Consider the following 14734-nt stretch of genomic DNA (forward strand, 5'->3'; position numbering starts at 1 on the left):
TCCACCACACTAAAAGAATCCAGGGGGCAAATAGATCCATGGAGGTCGGCAGAGTTCTCTTTTTCTATATATCGCCTCACTATTGGCTAGGGGTAGAGAGACTGAAGAAGAACGATAACCAGCCATTCAACGGCCAAATTTTTGATAGTAGCCCTGAAGATTCGGGAGGTCCAATCGGAGCGTCTGACATAGCTGAGGCTATCATGTTAGGGATAGCACCAGTGACGCCACGGATCAAGCTCTCTCCTAAGTGATTGCACCATGCAATCTATCTAAGTCCCGTGTTCGAGCCGGCCCGCGGCTGTATGGAGATTTGTAAATATAGAAGGTATAATATCTACCCTACGGAGCGCTACCTCCTGACTACTAACGCTCGGATAGGTGGACAACCGGAAGCGAAGTCTAGCACATGTCACTCCTCCATGGCCTGATACCAGGATGATCATGTTCACTTTTACAGAGTAAAGCAAATTAAAATAGAAGAAAAGGAAATAAGAAAGAAATGGTCAAATGATCTGACCACATCAATAATCTTTCATGAAATTTCACATTACCATTCTGAGTGATTTGTACGAATGCCAGGCACGCGTACACACTAACTCTCAGGCATACTAAACTAGTTCTGAATTGTCGATTATGCTAAGCATTGATTATTCTTACGTGGCGCTGAACCATCACCGCTTATATCATACCATCTAGGATTCTGCTCGGGCAGATTAGAGATAACCTCATCAATGCCGCTGGTGCTATATGTGCATTCAAAGACCAGTATATGTACTGTACGTACCAGGTATCGGGTTATAGTTTCCTTGAACCAATCCTGCAAACTTTGCTCATGCTCCATTTCTCCGCTTGTTTGAATGTATGGATGGGTAGGTATACTTCTGAAGCTTCCTCAAAAGTACTAAAGCAAACAGAACAAACCGAAGCCAAAGACCCTCTGGTGTGTGTGCATGGTCCTACTGCTTAGTATGCAAATATACCCACATCGCACTTTGTTGTACAGAGAGGGCACGTGCACCCCTCCATCTCATCCCTACTGATACTTAATATACTATTGATTAATTCTCTACAACCCTGTCCCAGCAAAATCATTCGTAAAAATCCCACGGGAGAATTCCGGCTGACTAATCCGTCTATTAGCGACCAAGAGAAAAATCTCAATTAATTATTCCAGAACTTAGTTGCCTAGTTAGTGCAACGGTACTTTGAAGTAGTATCCATGCATGCATGTATGTACCTGCAAGGCAACTGTGTATAGGAATAACCCCCTGCTACTTCATTTCGGCAGAGTGCGCGCGGCATGAATGAAATGGGGGATCATTCATTATCAGTAATTTAACTCTGACGCCTCACTCTTCGCACTGACCATGACCTCTCCATATTAAACTTCAGTATCCCAACTCGTGGACAAGGTTCATCCATCCATTGCACAGTACAGTCCAATACAAAGGTCGATTTTAGTTCTAGAAGCATATTTGTTTTATCTCTGTTCATTTATTGGACGCCCTCCCCTTTATTCATTTTTCTTTTCTTTTTCTTAATCTATTACATTCTTCGTGCTGCCAAGATAATACCGAGTCAGTGCCTGGCTAGCATGTAACTAGTGGGGTAGCCCTAGAGCTATGACGGATGTCTGTGGTAGTAGTACCCTGGAACTCCGGGCAAGTGGCCATTTATCTACTCTAGGTTGTTCGCTTAGGGAGACTTGTGTAATTGTGCTGTTGTCATCGGGATGTCGGATAGGTTTTATCGACTACCTACATGCATGTACTTTCATTGTGCCCAATAGATATTGTTTTCGTCACGTCTCTGAAGCTCATGTAGTGTACTTTGTTAGGGAAATCTGATATAAACTAAACCATCCCGGGGTAATAGAGTACAAGCCCGGTAAATTGCCGAGTCTACAATACAGAGTAAGGGATTAAAAATCGTTAAGCCATCCCCACCATATCAAGCTCTCCTTTTATGACCCCCTGCACCCTTCTTCTTCCCTGGGAATATTGATATATCTTTATGGCTACCTTGCTCTAGATTTATTAATCTGTACAGGCTCCGAGCCAGTTCAGGCAAAACTAGTCGACTTTAATCGTGATTTATACCATTTTAATATGTACATACAGTATGGCAGGTAGAAGGTGTGATTTGATGTTTTAGATTGGGATAATATAACTACTGCTAGGTAGTCGATCCTTTGCTGGTTATTCTTCCAATAGACTCGCGAATAATATTCTAATTTCTTTTTTCAGAGAAGACTAAACAACGATACCATATTATTATCATACAATAAAACTGCGGTGATGATAATACATACTGTACATGCAGAATCACATCTTCTTACGTATACATATTTACTATCTAATAACACACCTCGACTCCCATTGGCCACTTCCACCAATCGAGAATTCCATCTCCAGGCTCTCCATACCGTACACTATCCCAAATTGGTATGTCCATATAACTAGTGGTCAACCTCAATGTTATCAATATCAAGACCTAAACAAGCCACCAATCTCCCCTCTACAGTACACTCAGTAAGCAGTAACTACTCCCACCCTCGGAAATAAATTTCCGTCTCACCTGCATAGTTTTATCATAAAACCAATATCCATATCACATATAGCTAGAACTAGAACTAGAACTAGAACCAGATCCCACGCCCTCCCCACATTCCATCCCGTCCGATTTCCAAGAAAACCAAAAAAAGACCCTACCCTATCATACCTTAGCCGTTGATAACGGCCTGTACGGAATATAATCTACTCCGTAATCAATCAATGACTGGATGAATCAGACTCCGGCCCGAGCCGTGTATTATCAAGCCTGTTAAGAACAGAATCTGGTGCAGTAGTGGTTCTGGAGGGTTGTGAAACATAGTGCTTATGGCTGGGTGCATGTAACGTTGTACAATGCCTAGTTAGGTAGATTAAGTGTTGGACCCTGGATTTTTTTTGGGGATGATCTAAATTCGATATTGATTATGGGTGCCTAGATAAATAATAGTCTAGTTGGGGTTAGTTGGTTGTGTCTACGTTGTGGGGCTTTAGAAGGTATCGGGCGTAGTGTATATGTCTTTTTTCCTTAGCAAATTAGAGAGAGAACCTAATGTGGGATATGAAAGTGTGCGGAAAATCCCAACACGAGCACCCTGATCCATCGGTCTTATTTCGGTCGAAGGAGGGGCGTGTCGTATCTAATTCTGGCGGAACCTCTCCCTTTTTTTTTTCTTAACAATAATAGAAGAGTTATAATAGCTCTCTATGTTAAGGAAACGGTACGTGTAATTTCTTGGCGGGCGAGCGAATTGTGTAAGTCTCGGTCTAGGGATACTGTTCGTTGCATATCGGGGTTTAATTGATCTGAAATCGGGTTTAGGGGACTCGGAGCTTGGGGACTTACTTTGCTTTGCTTTGATTTTGAGGTTTAGGCTGGACTCTTCTCTTTTTGCTTATTGTGATGTGATTAGGGTAGTTCATTATATGTATGTTAAAGTGTTGGGTTGGTTGGTGAAGGGTTTGATTGTAGGGATGTTGTTCTTCAATTCAGATCCATTCATTCAATTCATGAATTCAAGATACTAACATGTATCAAGCACTCATTCCATGATCAAAATCATATCTATCGTGAAAGAGAAAGCAAGCGAGCCTCCCGCAAACCCTCATTTTAAAAAATAAAGCCTATTCGCCATCAAATACCGCATACGGACCAGACCAGACCAGGCCTCTCTAACCAAGATAGAAAGAAAACCTCTCTCTCCTACTCACTCCTACTCCTTCTCACCCTTCGGCTCACGAACCATACAATAAAGCTATACATACAAGTTAGCATCACCACCGCAAAAAAGAAAATAAAAAGAACTGAAAACTCACCATACAAGCATCCCCCTCCCCATCTGGATCCCTACACTCCATCTCCCTCCTCAAACCAAACCCCAATCTCTCATAAATTCCCACATTCGGCTCCCTCCTCGAACTCTCTAGGTAACACTTCACCCCCTCCGCATCCGCAACCTCCGTAACAGCCTCAAATAACCTCCTCCCCACCCCCTTCCCCTGACACCCAGGCCGAACAGCCACAATATTACAGAAATAGTACCCCCGCGGATCATCCCAGATCGCCCGCTGCGCTTCCTCCTGCCTCGCCTTCCAGATCCAGTACCGGCGGGACCGGAGCCCGCCTCGTCCGAAATGCCAGGCGTTGTTGAGCATCTGGCGCCAGCTGAGGAGGAGGCCTTGGGACCAGGTGTACCAACTCTCGGGTTGGGAGGCGGGATGCGGGGGGAGCCAGCAGGAGACGCCGACTATGTGGGAGTTGGGGTTGGAGGGGGAACGGGAGGTTGTGGTGTCCTTGGCGACGTGGAAGATGGCATTGTTGATGCCCCAGAGGCAGCGGGCGGTTAGGGAGGTGGCGTTGCGTTGTTTGTTGAACTGGGTGGGTTGCTTTTTTAGTGGGATGTGATATAATTGTGGATGTGGTTGTGGTTGGGGTAATGGCCTACCTTGGAGGCATCGAAGACCCATTTGAAGTAAGGGTCGTCGGCGAAGGCTTCTTGGATTACTTCGATTGCGCCGGGGATGTCGGCTTCTGTGAGAGGGACTACTTCGATGGCCATGTTTTTTTGTTTTGTTTACTTTGGGTTTGGGATTGAACTTGGTTATATTAAGGTGAGTTTTTGGGTAGTTGGGTATTTGGTTGGTTAGGACTTGGTGGGTTTGGATGAAACTTACTTGGGGGTTCCAATTTGATGGGATTGCTATACTATCGGTTCGGCATATGGGTATAGGGTTTACTTATCCAGTTTGAAGATGGGGAACAAGGGATTAAATGACCGTGATGAAGACCAGGCCAGCTGAAAATGCATTCGCTCGGCATGATCCGAAAGGGAAGCTCTATGCGGGATTCTCCACAGTTATGGGGCGGTAAAGTATGCTCTTAGTAAGGGATCGATTCAACGTCATTGCTCATCCGATTCAATTCAGAGCTACTTCTGCATCACCGTACATTTCGTTGTTGTTCTCAATGCCACAAAACAGCCTCTTCCAGCTCATAACCATAACTGAAATATATTTGGCCTTCACCATGACTCCCAGTAAACCAGCTCACAGCGTCTTATACTTCCAACTGCAGATATGTAGATCAGCTCTTGAAAGTGGAGCCGATAGGGCCAACTTTAATGTTGGAATATGTCACATAAGCGTTGGGATTGGAGGCTTCGACCTCACTAGGGACCCCGGATGAGGTGGAGCACGTTCCACGAGCGACACCAGGCTTGCTGGCCGGTTCATTGGTGGGGTAGGTGCTGTCAAGCCAGAGCATGTTGACAGCATAGTCGTCCCACAGACTCATGACCAAGACCATTCCGGTCGACATGGCCTTACCCATGCCGGCGAGTCCACCGTGTTTGGCGAAACTGCCCGCGCCCTCAAACAGGGTGTTTTGAGTGGTGCAGTAGTTAGAGTTGATGGAATTGCCGCTGAGGCCGCTGAGGTCGACGCTGGGCTGGGGATATGTGACACCGTTCTGTACATAAAATCGTTTGATCTCGGTTAAGGTGCCGGTGGCGGTGCCGTCGTTCGTAATGAATTGGGTCACGACGGTCATTGGCTTGTTGGTGTCGAGCGTTTTGCCAGGGCCGTAGAAGGATGTGTTGCCCACACGGTACGGGTTGTAGTCACAGCCATCAGGATCACACGTGCCGCCATAGCGATCCTCGCTATATGTACCGCCGCAGGCATTGCCGGTACATAGAGTGTTGGTAGGGGTATCACATGGGTGAGGAGTGAGGGCTTGTGAAATGCTGTTGGATTCCCAGATGTCAAGCTCGGCGCAGCAGGAGCCATGGTTTCCAGTGCCGGTGTTGGCGTTGTTGCTTGAGGGTTCCCAGCCCTCCACATTCGCTTGACCTTGGATAAACTTCATATCCCGTGGGCATTGAGAGTCACAGTATCCCGTGCCATACTTGGCGCCAGCTTTGTTGTTCGGATATTTGGACACACCTCCATCGGCATCCATCACGACAAAGTAAAGGGCCCCGTTGAGGCCACATGGGAGCTTGGAAACGTCCACATCGAAGGTAAACTCCTGATTCAACAGCTTGTAAACCTCATAATGGGTCTCGTCTGCCATCATATAGACTCGGGAACCGACGTTCTTCCCGTTAGAATTGTTGGTGACAAAATTGAGACGGACTTGGCTGCCGCTGGTCGTAATACCATAGGTGTTGGCATAATCAGCGCCGTCCAAGGCACATTTCTGGGCACAGGCCACATTGGTGCTGCAGTAAGAAGTGTCCCATTTGTTGCCCGTGTAGCAATTGCTGGAGCTTCCCGTTTGGTGGATCCAACGCCAGTTGGCATCGAGGACAATGGAGCCTTGCTTGGTGCTGCAGCTGCCGCCACTGCTGCATGTCTGCCAGGTCATCGAGGGGTGATTCTCAGTCTGGTAGGTACCAACCTGTTGACCTTGAGCGGTAGCCAGAATGGAAGATAAGATCAGGGCATTGCGCCAGACTCTGGAGAAAACAGGGGACTCCATCTTGACTCTGGAAAGCTTTGTCTGTGCTTGAATTCCGTGAAAGAAAGTGTGAGAGCTTCTGACCGAAGTCTCCTTCATATACTATTCTGCCCATCTCAAACAGTATAGCTTATGGCGCGCCTGAAGACTTGCTTGCGCCGGATAGCAGGACCGCCGGTCCGTTGAAGAAACGATACCTAGGAACAAACGCTCCTTCTCCGTGATGAAAGCAGAATAACCTCTACTTAAGTGCAGATTACTAACGCGCACTGAGCCTAATACGGGCTCGTATTCCTGTAACTGGGCTCTATGTGGCTGGTTTTGCTTGCACATAATCTGGCCATTTTATCCTAAGGCCTCTTGCTCCTCGTCGTAAGAGGAAAAGGTGCGGAATCTCGGGACAGACTAGGCACAAACTGCTTCCGGTACAGCATCAGTTGAATGATCGATCAGGTGATGCGGAGGGCAGCGGACGATGACGAGAACCCGTTAAGAGATAATTAGCTGTTCTGTCTCGAATCTCATCGAGATTCATGCAGGCCAGGAAGGCCATAGGTGGGTATAATGCGCCACCCCCATACTGCAGCAGGTATTTCGACCAGTAGCACGCTGTGTCTCTGCCAACCAATTCTGCCGGGTGGCTGTCCATAATCCCCTCAGTTAATCAAATAAGTTGCATACTGGGGAAAGGTGTTGAGGGGCGACACAAGATTTTTTTTAGCCTGACATGCAGGAGACCACGTGCTGGGAGTTGTATAGCCACTGCAACCTCGCAATCTCCACACCTTTTACCCAGCCAAATAACTCCGACTTTGAAGTATTGAATTTATTGCCAAAAGGTTCTCGTCCACATGATGCTCTTACCAGCTAAGAAGTCGGTCATCTAATCATGCCTGTTAGCGCCGTCCTATTGCACATGTTAATATTGCTTGGCTGTCGGCAATTCTACCCTGACATTAAATCCCAGTATGCAACGGCATATCTTCCGAGGGTTTTTCCCTAGTCGATGGGCTGCTGCCTTACAGGTTAAATTCAGCTAGAAGTACTCTTACCAGGCAGAATCTTTCCTTTTCCTCCGTCCCTTGGTAACCAGCTGGCAAGACTTTCACGAGCTTGATATACGCGCATTTCACGTCTGTGCCCTACAGCTGTTTAGACAGTGCTGGTATAACTAAGTAACATATCTGATCTTGTATTTCTAAGAAGTGGAGATACAGTTGATACATTAATGCGAAAACACAAACAAATAATCACTGTACGTTTCTAGCAATGATATAATAATATGGTAAGGCATCCGAGTCCATCCGGTCCGGTGCTTCAAATACCACTATCGTTAGATCCTCAATATTAAAGTCATTCCCCTGCAGGAGCTGCCTCCACCCTTTTCAAGTAAACAGCATACTTGTAGCTTCATTGCTCATAAACCGTTGTCTGACCTCCCTCACACACAATCCGTCAGCGTCATATCCAGAGAGGATATCATTGGCGCTGAAATCATTGGTAGCCATTGTCGCAACGGCTACCAGTCCGCCGGCATGTAACTGGCTTCCGTACTTCCGCGCAGTCTCTTCGATCTCCTCCCTGACCAATCGGAAGAGAGAGAGTGTACCTTCAACACACTACATCTTACTACTTTCCCTCGAGGGTAGACATATTCACGCATGTCCGAAAGTTAAAACACGCCATCGGGGATTCGCTTTTGGCCCAGCTCGACCATGGCGTGCACGTTGTCAATCCCTGTTAAGAAGTGGCCTACTGCAGCCAACGTTTCGGTCGCTGGTTTGCCGGTACCGCATCCGACGGTCAAGAACTTAGGATTGTGGAGGTAAATGGCTTATCGCTGTGCTGAGGAGCTGATGAACGCCTGGGTCATAAGCATAGGCGTCATCATACTGTTGTGGTTCATAAAGCACACTTTCTGCCATTGTTGACTGATGACCTTGTTGGAATGGATGAGAATAGAATGTCGATTCGTTTATTTGCGGGAGCTAGCTTTGTGGACCTAAAAACAGGAGTAGTAGGGCGATAGGGATAGAGATAGAGAGATTTCTTTCCTATTCAGAGACGGTATATTTATTCGCCGCTTATTCGTTCAGAATGTATGGAGGATCAGGCGTTGCCGTTGAAGTTGTTTACGGAGTTGGGGGATGCGTATCATTTAAAAGAGGGCGAGGGATTTTTATGAGCAGATTTAGAGGGATGGAAGGTTTGTGCATCGGAATGGCATTCTTGGCGATGAGAAAGAAAAGCAAAAATAAAGGAAGAAAGGGAGGGTGGTTATGGCTTATATACCTTGTTTTAGGGCTGTCTGCTATATTGATTGTGGTAAATCGAATAGCTCTTTTCGGATCTCTTTACTCTTTGCTGGAAAGGCCTCTGCGTTTGGTATACTGGGACGCCGCGGAAGGCGTTATAATACGTATCAGTGCTCTGATGACTTCGTTATCAGAGCAAAGAATGGGACGTCATATTATGTAGGGCTGCCACAGACACCAGATCTTATCATTCATAGGACACCAGGGTTACAGAAGTCAAACATGGTCTGGAGAAGAGAATAGCTTGCTTGCAAGACTGTATGATCGAAAGAGATAGAAAACGGTTCAAAAGTTGTGATATCTTCCAGAACTTTCCTCTTAGAGGAGATTGAAGTCAATACTCAAGTTGTTTGAGGTAGCTACCAGAGGGATCTAGGGACCCTTACCGACCCAAGTTTTCTCTCACAGACATCCGATTTTATCGTATTAGGAGTTCCACCAGGAGAGGTATATCCTTGCATCTAGATCAAGACCTAGAATTGATCGGAAGAGACCTCATCGAGACGGCACATGCCCATGCTGTTCCGTCTCCTAATATATCACCCTCCGTATTGTGGTACTATAACCTAATAGAGCTATATAGCTCAGAGATATAAAAAGGGGATCATTGATTCCGCTATCTGGGAGACTATGGGGTATCAATATCGCAACGCCGTGGAAAGACAGCACAAGAACATTGGGTAGACTCATCAGGCTAATGGAAACGGATTTAGACAACTGTTCCGTTAATGAGAGGGATTTACCGGGGCGGTATACTATGAGTTATAATGGAGATATTGAGGCCTAGTTCTCAAGGTATTCTGTGGTTAAATGGAGTTTTGGGTGAGGTGGTTGGATAGTATATACATTTCTTGTGTATGCTCAGATGATGGCTAAGTTATAGAGACGTGGCGATTTTGTTATTTCTATCATGCAATGGACAGTTCGTTATGTTTTACTTCCCTGGCATGTTACATTTTAATGGTATTTGGCAGATTCCATAAGGATAGAAGCGTATGTATTCCAGGGAGTAGTCTCGCTGCAATTAAACAGCCCGTCTATATACCCGAAGACCATAAAACATGTATAGAAACGAAATATAGTAGTTGATGGTGTGCAACATAGAGAACTTGAGATGTGTATAGGATAGAAAAAACAAAGAAAAAGCAAGATCGCTCATGATGCGCTCCGTAATCCAGCGCCAGCCATCATCCATTTTCCTTCTGCGCCTTATAAACCGGTAATCCGAAAGATAAGAAATATAATCCAATCAGCGTACAATGGGAATCACACGACACCATTGAAGAGGAAGGTGATTTTCGGATGTAAGATAAACGTCCCCCAGTACATCCCCTTCAAGGTAAAAAGAGAAAGAATACATTTAAATCATGACATCGTAACTACCGTCAGATCAAGTAAAGTCGAACTGCCTAGACGGTCGACTGATCCAGGCGAACCCATTCCCTCGGGACGTCCATACTGCGGTTCACCCTTCCTCCGGGAGTCAGGGGTACGTCAACCCGCCCGAGACCCCGCGGGTCATCTGCGGTTTCCTCATAGCACGACAGCCGGGAAAAGTAGTCCTCCAGCACCGCCTCCCGGTCGTTATCACCCACGATAGTGGTGTACTCCGGTGGCGGTGTGATGAGAGGCGGCGGCGGCGGAACATCATCGAATGCGGGCGGAGCAAATGACGGAGCTCGGAGAAGATGCATGGGACGCGGTGGAGGGTCATCTGCGCGCTCGTTTGGCTCATGTGCTAAATGAGCTTGAGGTGGCCGCGCCAATCCGCCGGAACTATTGGTGAAACTTCGGCTGACAGCTCTACCAGTCGGCGGTTCTTCTGGGTCAGAAGATGGCGGCGGCGATTGGCGAGTCGAGATGGTTCGGTTGAGTGCGGCGGCTCCTGGACATCCACATTCATACTCCTGGGCAGGCGGCGCAGGGTCCGAATTTGGCGAGGTATACGCAGGGAGATAAATGTTGGACTGCGTGGCTTTGCACGAAAGAAGGTGGAACGGTGAGTCAATCGAGATCTCAAAGTGCCGCCGCTTACTCGGATCTCTTTCATCGACCTTGGAGAGACGAAGAACAATCTAGTAATAACGCGTTAGTCGCATCACTTTGTATAATCCCAAAAGGCCATCATACCTTGATCCAGTGGTTGATCTGAATGTTTTCGTACGTCGTGTCAAAGTGCAACCGTTGAGACTCATCCCGATTCTTCATCTCATGGCAACTTGGAAGTTGGACATTGAACTCCATTTCGGTCGGACCAACACCTGAATCGCTAGCCAGATTACCCAGAAGATTCGTCCGGTCCCGATCAACAATTTCATCACCCCTCGCAGCGGCCGCGCGATGATCCCAGTCAATGCCACCGCCTGCCGTGACACGCATGGAGCTGCCCGGGTATGTACTGGTACTGGCCGAATCAGCTCGTTTCTCGAACAAGAGCACCTTCTTCGCTGGCTGGAAGCGATGGACGCTCTTGTCCGCAGTCCAATGCTGTATGTTTTCGGTCACGTAGACTTTGATCCGATGACACTCAACCTTGGCTAGCGGTGTTAATTTAAAAGCAATAGGGACCTGACATCCAAGCGGGAAAGATTTTCCAGAGATGACAATGTCATAGTGCAACTGATCTTCCCAGTTTCGAGAAATGGCGATCGGCTCAACCTGTTCCAAAGAGCCCTCCGCCGGCGTGCGAATGACCGGCACTTCGAGGTTGCCCAAAAGATTGGGACGGAACGCACCAGATCGTTCTACAATAGCCTCGAGGTCATACCGCACGTGCCCCAGATCCGTCTTGATCGTTTCTGGAAGGGAGCCATCGATCGGGAATTCAAAACTATACAAGTAGTCACCCACAGGAAACATGCGGTAGTTGCGCTGCGGATGAGCGGGTACAGTGGGGGGCGAATCGTTCTTCCCGAAGCTGCGCGAGTGATTGGATTGGAGGGAAAGTCGTTTAAGTTCCTTACTTGTGGGCTGACCGTTACTAAGAGAGGTTGAGGAGCCCGATTTTGAGAAGATCTCGCGAGTGATAGTCGTCGGGCCACCGTCCTTTCCAGTAACGGAGGTTACCGGTTTGGCGTGCTGGTAGAAGTGGGCACCGTAGTCATTCTGCATCAGTGCCGTATCACCATGATTGAAATACATCACCCCGTGGGTGACTAAATCCTTCTTATCATGGAAGTGTATCTTCTTGGGTGGAATTCCTGCGAGGAGGTAAAGTCCAGTCAGCGTCAAGGTAAAATTGATAGCGAATGTTGAAACCTACCATCGGGCCAATCGGTTTGTGCGTGTCCACGGAAGCAAATCGAAATCTTCTTGATCTTGATGCTTTTAGTGACCTTGAGATGCAACTGCCCACGTAGGATGGCCGATTTCTTCGTACTTGGGTCATTCTGGTCGTATCCCTGCAAGTATAGGACGGGCTCCGTGAGAGCAATACCCACGGTGATTCCACTTCCCGTTGCAACGATTTTCTCGTTGCGTAATGTCGGAAAGGGTCCCATGGAGTCCGATGGTGGCGCACCCTGTAGCACGGACCCCACGGGGGACTGATTCATCGATCCGGTGGACGAGGAGTGGGAGCGTATTCTACCCGATCCTAGACCGGCACTTAGAGTAGCAGTGGCAAGTATACGTGCATCTTCGGGCGATAAAACGATCTCGGAGACCGGACGGGGACGAGATGTACGAGACATTTGGCGGGTGGATGGTGGCGACTGAGCGCGGACAGAACCCCCCAGGCGGAGGAAGCGCTTTGCGTTTTCGCGTGGGCCCGCCAACTTTCTAAAGATCGAAGCGCGGCGATTGGTCTGTTTGGGGAAGTTGGCACCAACGACGGTTGATGGGTCGACTGACCGACAATGCTCCGCGCTAGAACTTGTATGACCGGACAATAAAGACAAAGACCCTGGGGTCCTGCAATGGAGCTGGGTAACTGGATGTGTCGTGGTGACCGATGTCGACAGGTCCTGTTGCAGAGGCACATGAGCGGTTGTCATTGTGCAAAGTGCCAATTCAAAAGCATAACGTATAGAATGTGGATTTTCTTCAAGGGCAAAAAAGATTCCGGGACATCGAAGTCTCTTGTTCCTTTTTAAGTGATTTGCAAAAAAAAAAAAATGAAAAAAAAAAAGTTAAAAGGGAGAAACGGGGCCAAAACTGAAACGAGCCTCACTTTCGTAAGGCGGTTTCAAAAGAAAGGAAGACGGAGACGAGGCTAAAGAAAAACGGGTTGAAAGAATGTAAGAAAAGAAGAGGGAGAGAGAGAGACACAGAGACAAGTAAGTAGATGAATGAACTTCCCTGTCTGTACGCCGTGCTCGGCGGCTCGCAACAAGAACAAGGGTGGAAAATAATAATAAAAAAAAAGCAAAAAAAGGGAAAAATATGAGGTACCAGATATTACTTTTTTTTCTCAGACGCTCAGACGCTCATTCAATCGTGCGACCAGCTGGGGCCCTTTTTCGTATCCTTCCTTTTTCTTTTTGATCCTTAATTTTTATTTGCAGTCTTTCCGTTTTGGCTGAAGATCGACCGGGCGAAACGCAAGGGAGTCAACACACGGGGCCAGAGAAATGCGGAGAGTTGGTGTAGGGAGGAAGAGAAGAAAAGAGGAGAAGGTACTAAAGGTACCGGACAAGAGTAATAATATTGGATCGACAATTGGAAGATAGACAAGTGAGTGACAGGATGATCAAAGTCGCAACGAATGATCAACCAACGGACAAGTCCAGAAGGGCCGATTGAACTGCGGGGAGCAATCAAGATAGCGAGAACCGATGACGGCGACTCGAGGGACAAGAATGAGGCGGTGCGCTTGGGTTCCTTGGGCACAAGACAACTTGCTGAGGGAGAGATCGAGAAAAAAAAAAGTCAAACCAGCGGAAGTAAAAGAAGAGGAAAACGGTGCAGGGAACGAATGATTTGAATAAGATTTCCGACGATGACGCGGAGTGGTTCGTTGTATCCGGCGATCCGTGGGTACTAAAATCACTGTTTAAAACTGCTTGGCTATACTATTACCTGAAGCTCACTGTCTCCCGTCTCATTGGACTCTCTACTGGTACGCTAAATGGCAATCCTACCGGTTAGTCCTAGTTAGACCTTTTCTTTTCCCCATATATCTTCCTATGTACTCCGAAGAGTAGGTTAGTAGGGGATCGGTCGGCAAATTCCTTGGATGATAATATCCCTCATATCACTTTCATTGTTGACTCCTGCCATTGTACGGAGGGCTATTATCGATGTTTTATAGATCCTATGATACATTCTGTTTACAATATAGGGCATGTGACAGCGATATCTCTGCGCCCCTCATTGAATTAATATACATTTATATATTTGTGTACAGTATACAGATACGAATAGATAATATGTAACTAGTGCTTTAGTCCTTGCATGGCAAAGCCAAGAAAAACCAAATCCCCTCTGACAACCTAAATCAAGGACTGATGACGTCTTAGCCGTGGATTTCTCGGTGCCGGGAAAGGCGGAGAGTGAGTAGTCTTGGGGTTGGGCCAGAATTAGATTTCCTCCAATACGGATATTGCGGCATGTATGACTTCCTAAGGTTCCGTGGAAGGGTGGGAAAAAAAAAGGGTCCCTCAACCTCTGTCAATCTTGACCTGTCGTGTATGTTCTCCAAGTGGGTGTGTGATTCATACCTGCAGGGCAAATCCGGGTGGAGTGATATCATTTATTCCTTTCATTTAATTTCGTACCTACCGTCTCTGACTAATCGCTTATGGGATGCACCGTCGTGAAGGATGATCTTGTTATTAATCCCAAATCGGATCATGTTGTTTGATTCGAATAAAATGAAAGGTACATATTCTCAATGTTACATCCTCGGTCCCATTTGATGGGGCAAATACAATATAGAAAATAGGTATCCATGGAAAAGGGAAAGG

At 47.0% G+C, this 14734-nt stretch overlaps 4 protein-coding genes across 4 annotated transcripts; 1 reads left to right on the plus strand and 3 right to left on the minus strand.

Annotated features, from left to right (window-relative positions):
- Nucleotides 1-3766: 3766 nt before the first annotated feature.
- Nucleotides 3767-4612, minus strand: BDW43DRAFT_313005 (acetyltransferase, GNAT family; the record flags this gene model as incomplete). Its single annotated transcript, XM_032047487.1, has 3 exons — nt 3767-3808; nt 3870-4427; nt 4499-4612. The coding sequence occupies 3 exons, from the start codon at nt 4610-4612 to the stop codon at nt 3767-3769; spliced, it is 714 nt and encodes a 237-aa protein (XP_031898321.1).
- A 524-nt stretch (nt 4613-5136) lies between these two features.
- Nucleotides 5137-6534, minus strand: BDW43DRAFT_313006 (glycoside hydrolase family 7 protein; the record flags this gene model as incomplete). Its single annotated transcript, XM_032047488.1, has 1 exon — nt 5137-6534. The coding sequence occupies one exon, from the start codon at nt 6532-6534 to the stop codon at nt 5137-5139; it is 1398 nt and encodes a 465-aa protein (XP_031898322.1).
- Nucleotides 6535-7580: 1046 nt separating this feature from the next.
- BDW43DRAFT_282422 (uncharacterized protein) lies at nt 7581-9032 on the plus strand. The gene has a single exon (XM_032042626.1). It carries the CDS (start codon nt 8611-8613, stop codon nt 8989-8991), a length of 381 nt encoding a protein of 126 aa, XP_031898323.1. The 5' UTR covers nt 7581-8610; the 3' UTR covers nt 8992-9032.
- Nucleotides 9033-10130: 1098 nt separating this feature from the next.
- BDW43DRAFT_138626 (arrestin family protein) lies at nt 10131-13178 on the minus strand. The gene is made up of 3 exons (XM_032038289.1): nt 12091-13178; nt 10959-12028; nt 10131-10903 (listed from the first exon to the last, which is right to left on the minus strand). Exons 1-3 carry the CDS (start codon nt 12821-12823, stop codon nt 10238-10240), a joined length of 2469 nt encoding a protein of 822 aa, XP_031898324.1. The 5' UTR covers nt 12824-13178; the 3' UTR covers nt 10131-10237.
- Between the last annotated feature and the right edge of the window lie 1556 nt (nt 13179-14734).

This window comes from Aspergillus alliaceus (assembly GCF_009176365.1).
Source record: "Aspergillus alliaceus strain CBS 536.65 unplaced genomic scaffold BDW43scaffold_34, whole genome shotgun sequence".
Lineage (NCBI taxonomy): Eukaryota > Fungi > Ascomycota > Eurotiomycetes > Eurotiales > Aspergillaceae > Aspergillus > Aspergillus alliaceus.

Bases quoted from the DNA above. Each gene is read 5' to 3' on its own strand.
- BDW43DRAFT_282422 (XM_032042626.1), top strand. From the start codon at position 8,611: ATGTATGGAGGATCAGGCGTTGCCGTTGAAGTTGTTTACGGAGTTGGG.
- BDW43DRAFT_138626 (XM_032038289.1), bottom strand. From the start codon at position 12,823: ATGACAACCGCTCATGTGCCTCTGCAACAGGACCTGTCGACATCGGTC. The intron at 12,029-12,090 runs GTAGGTTTCAAC...ACCTCCTCGCAG, and splicing joins ACAAACCGATTGGCCCGATG to GAATTCCACCCAAGAAGATA. The intron at 10,904-10,958 runs GTATGATGGCCT...CGTTATTACTAG, and splicing joins AGATCAACCACTGGATCAAG to ATTGTTCTTCGTCTCTCCAA.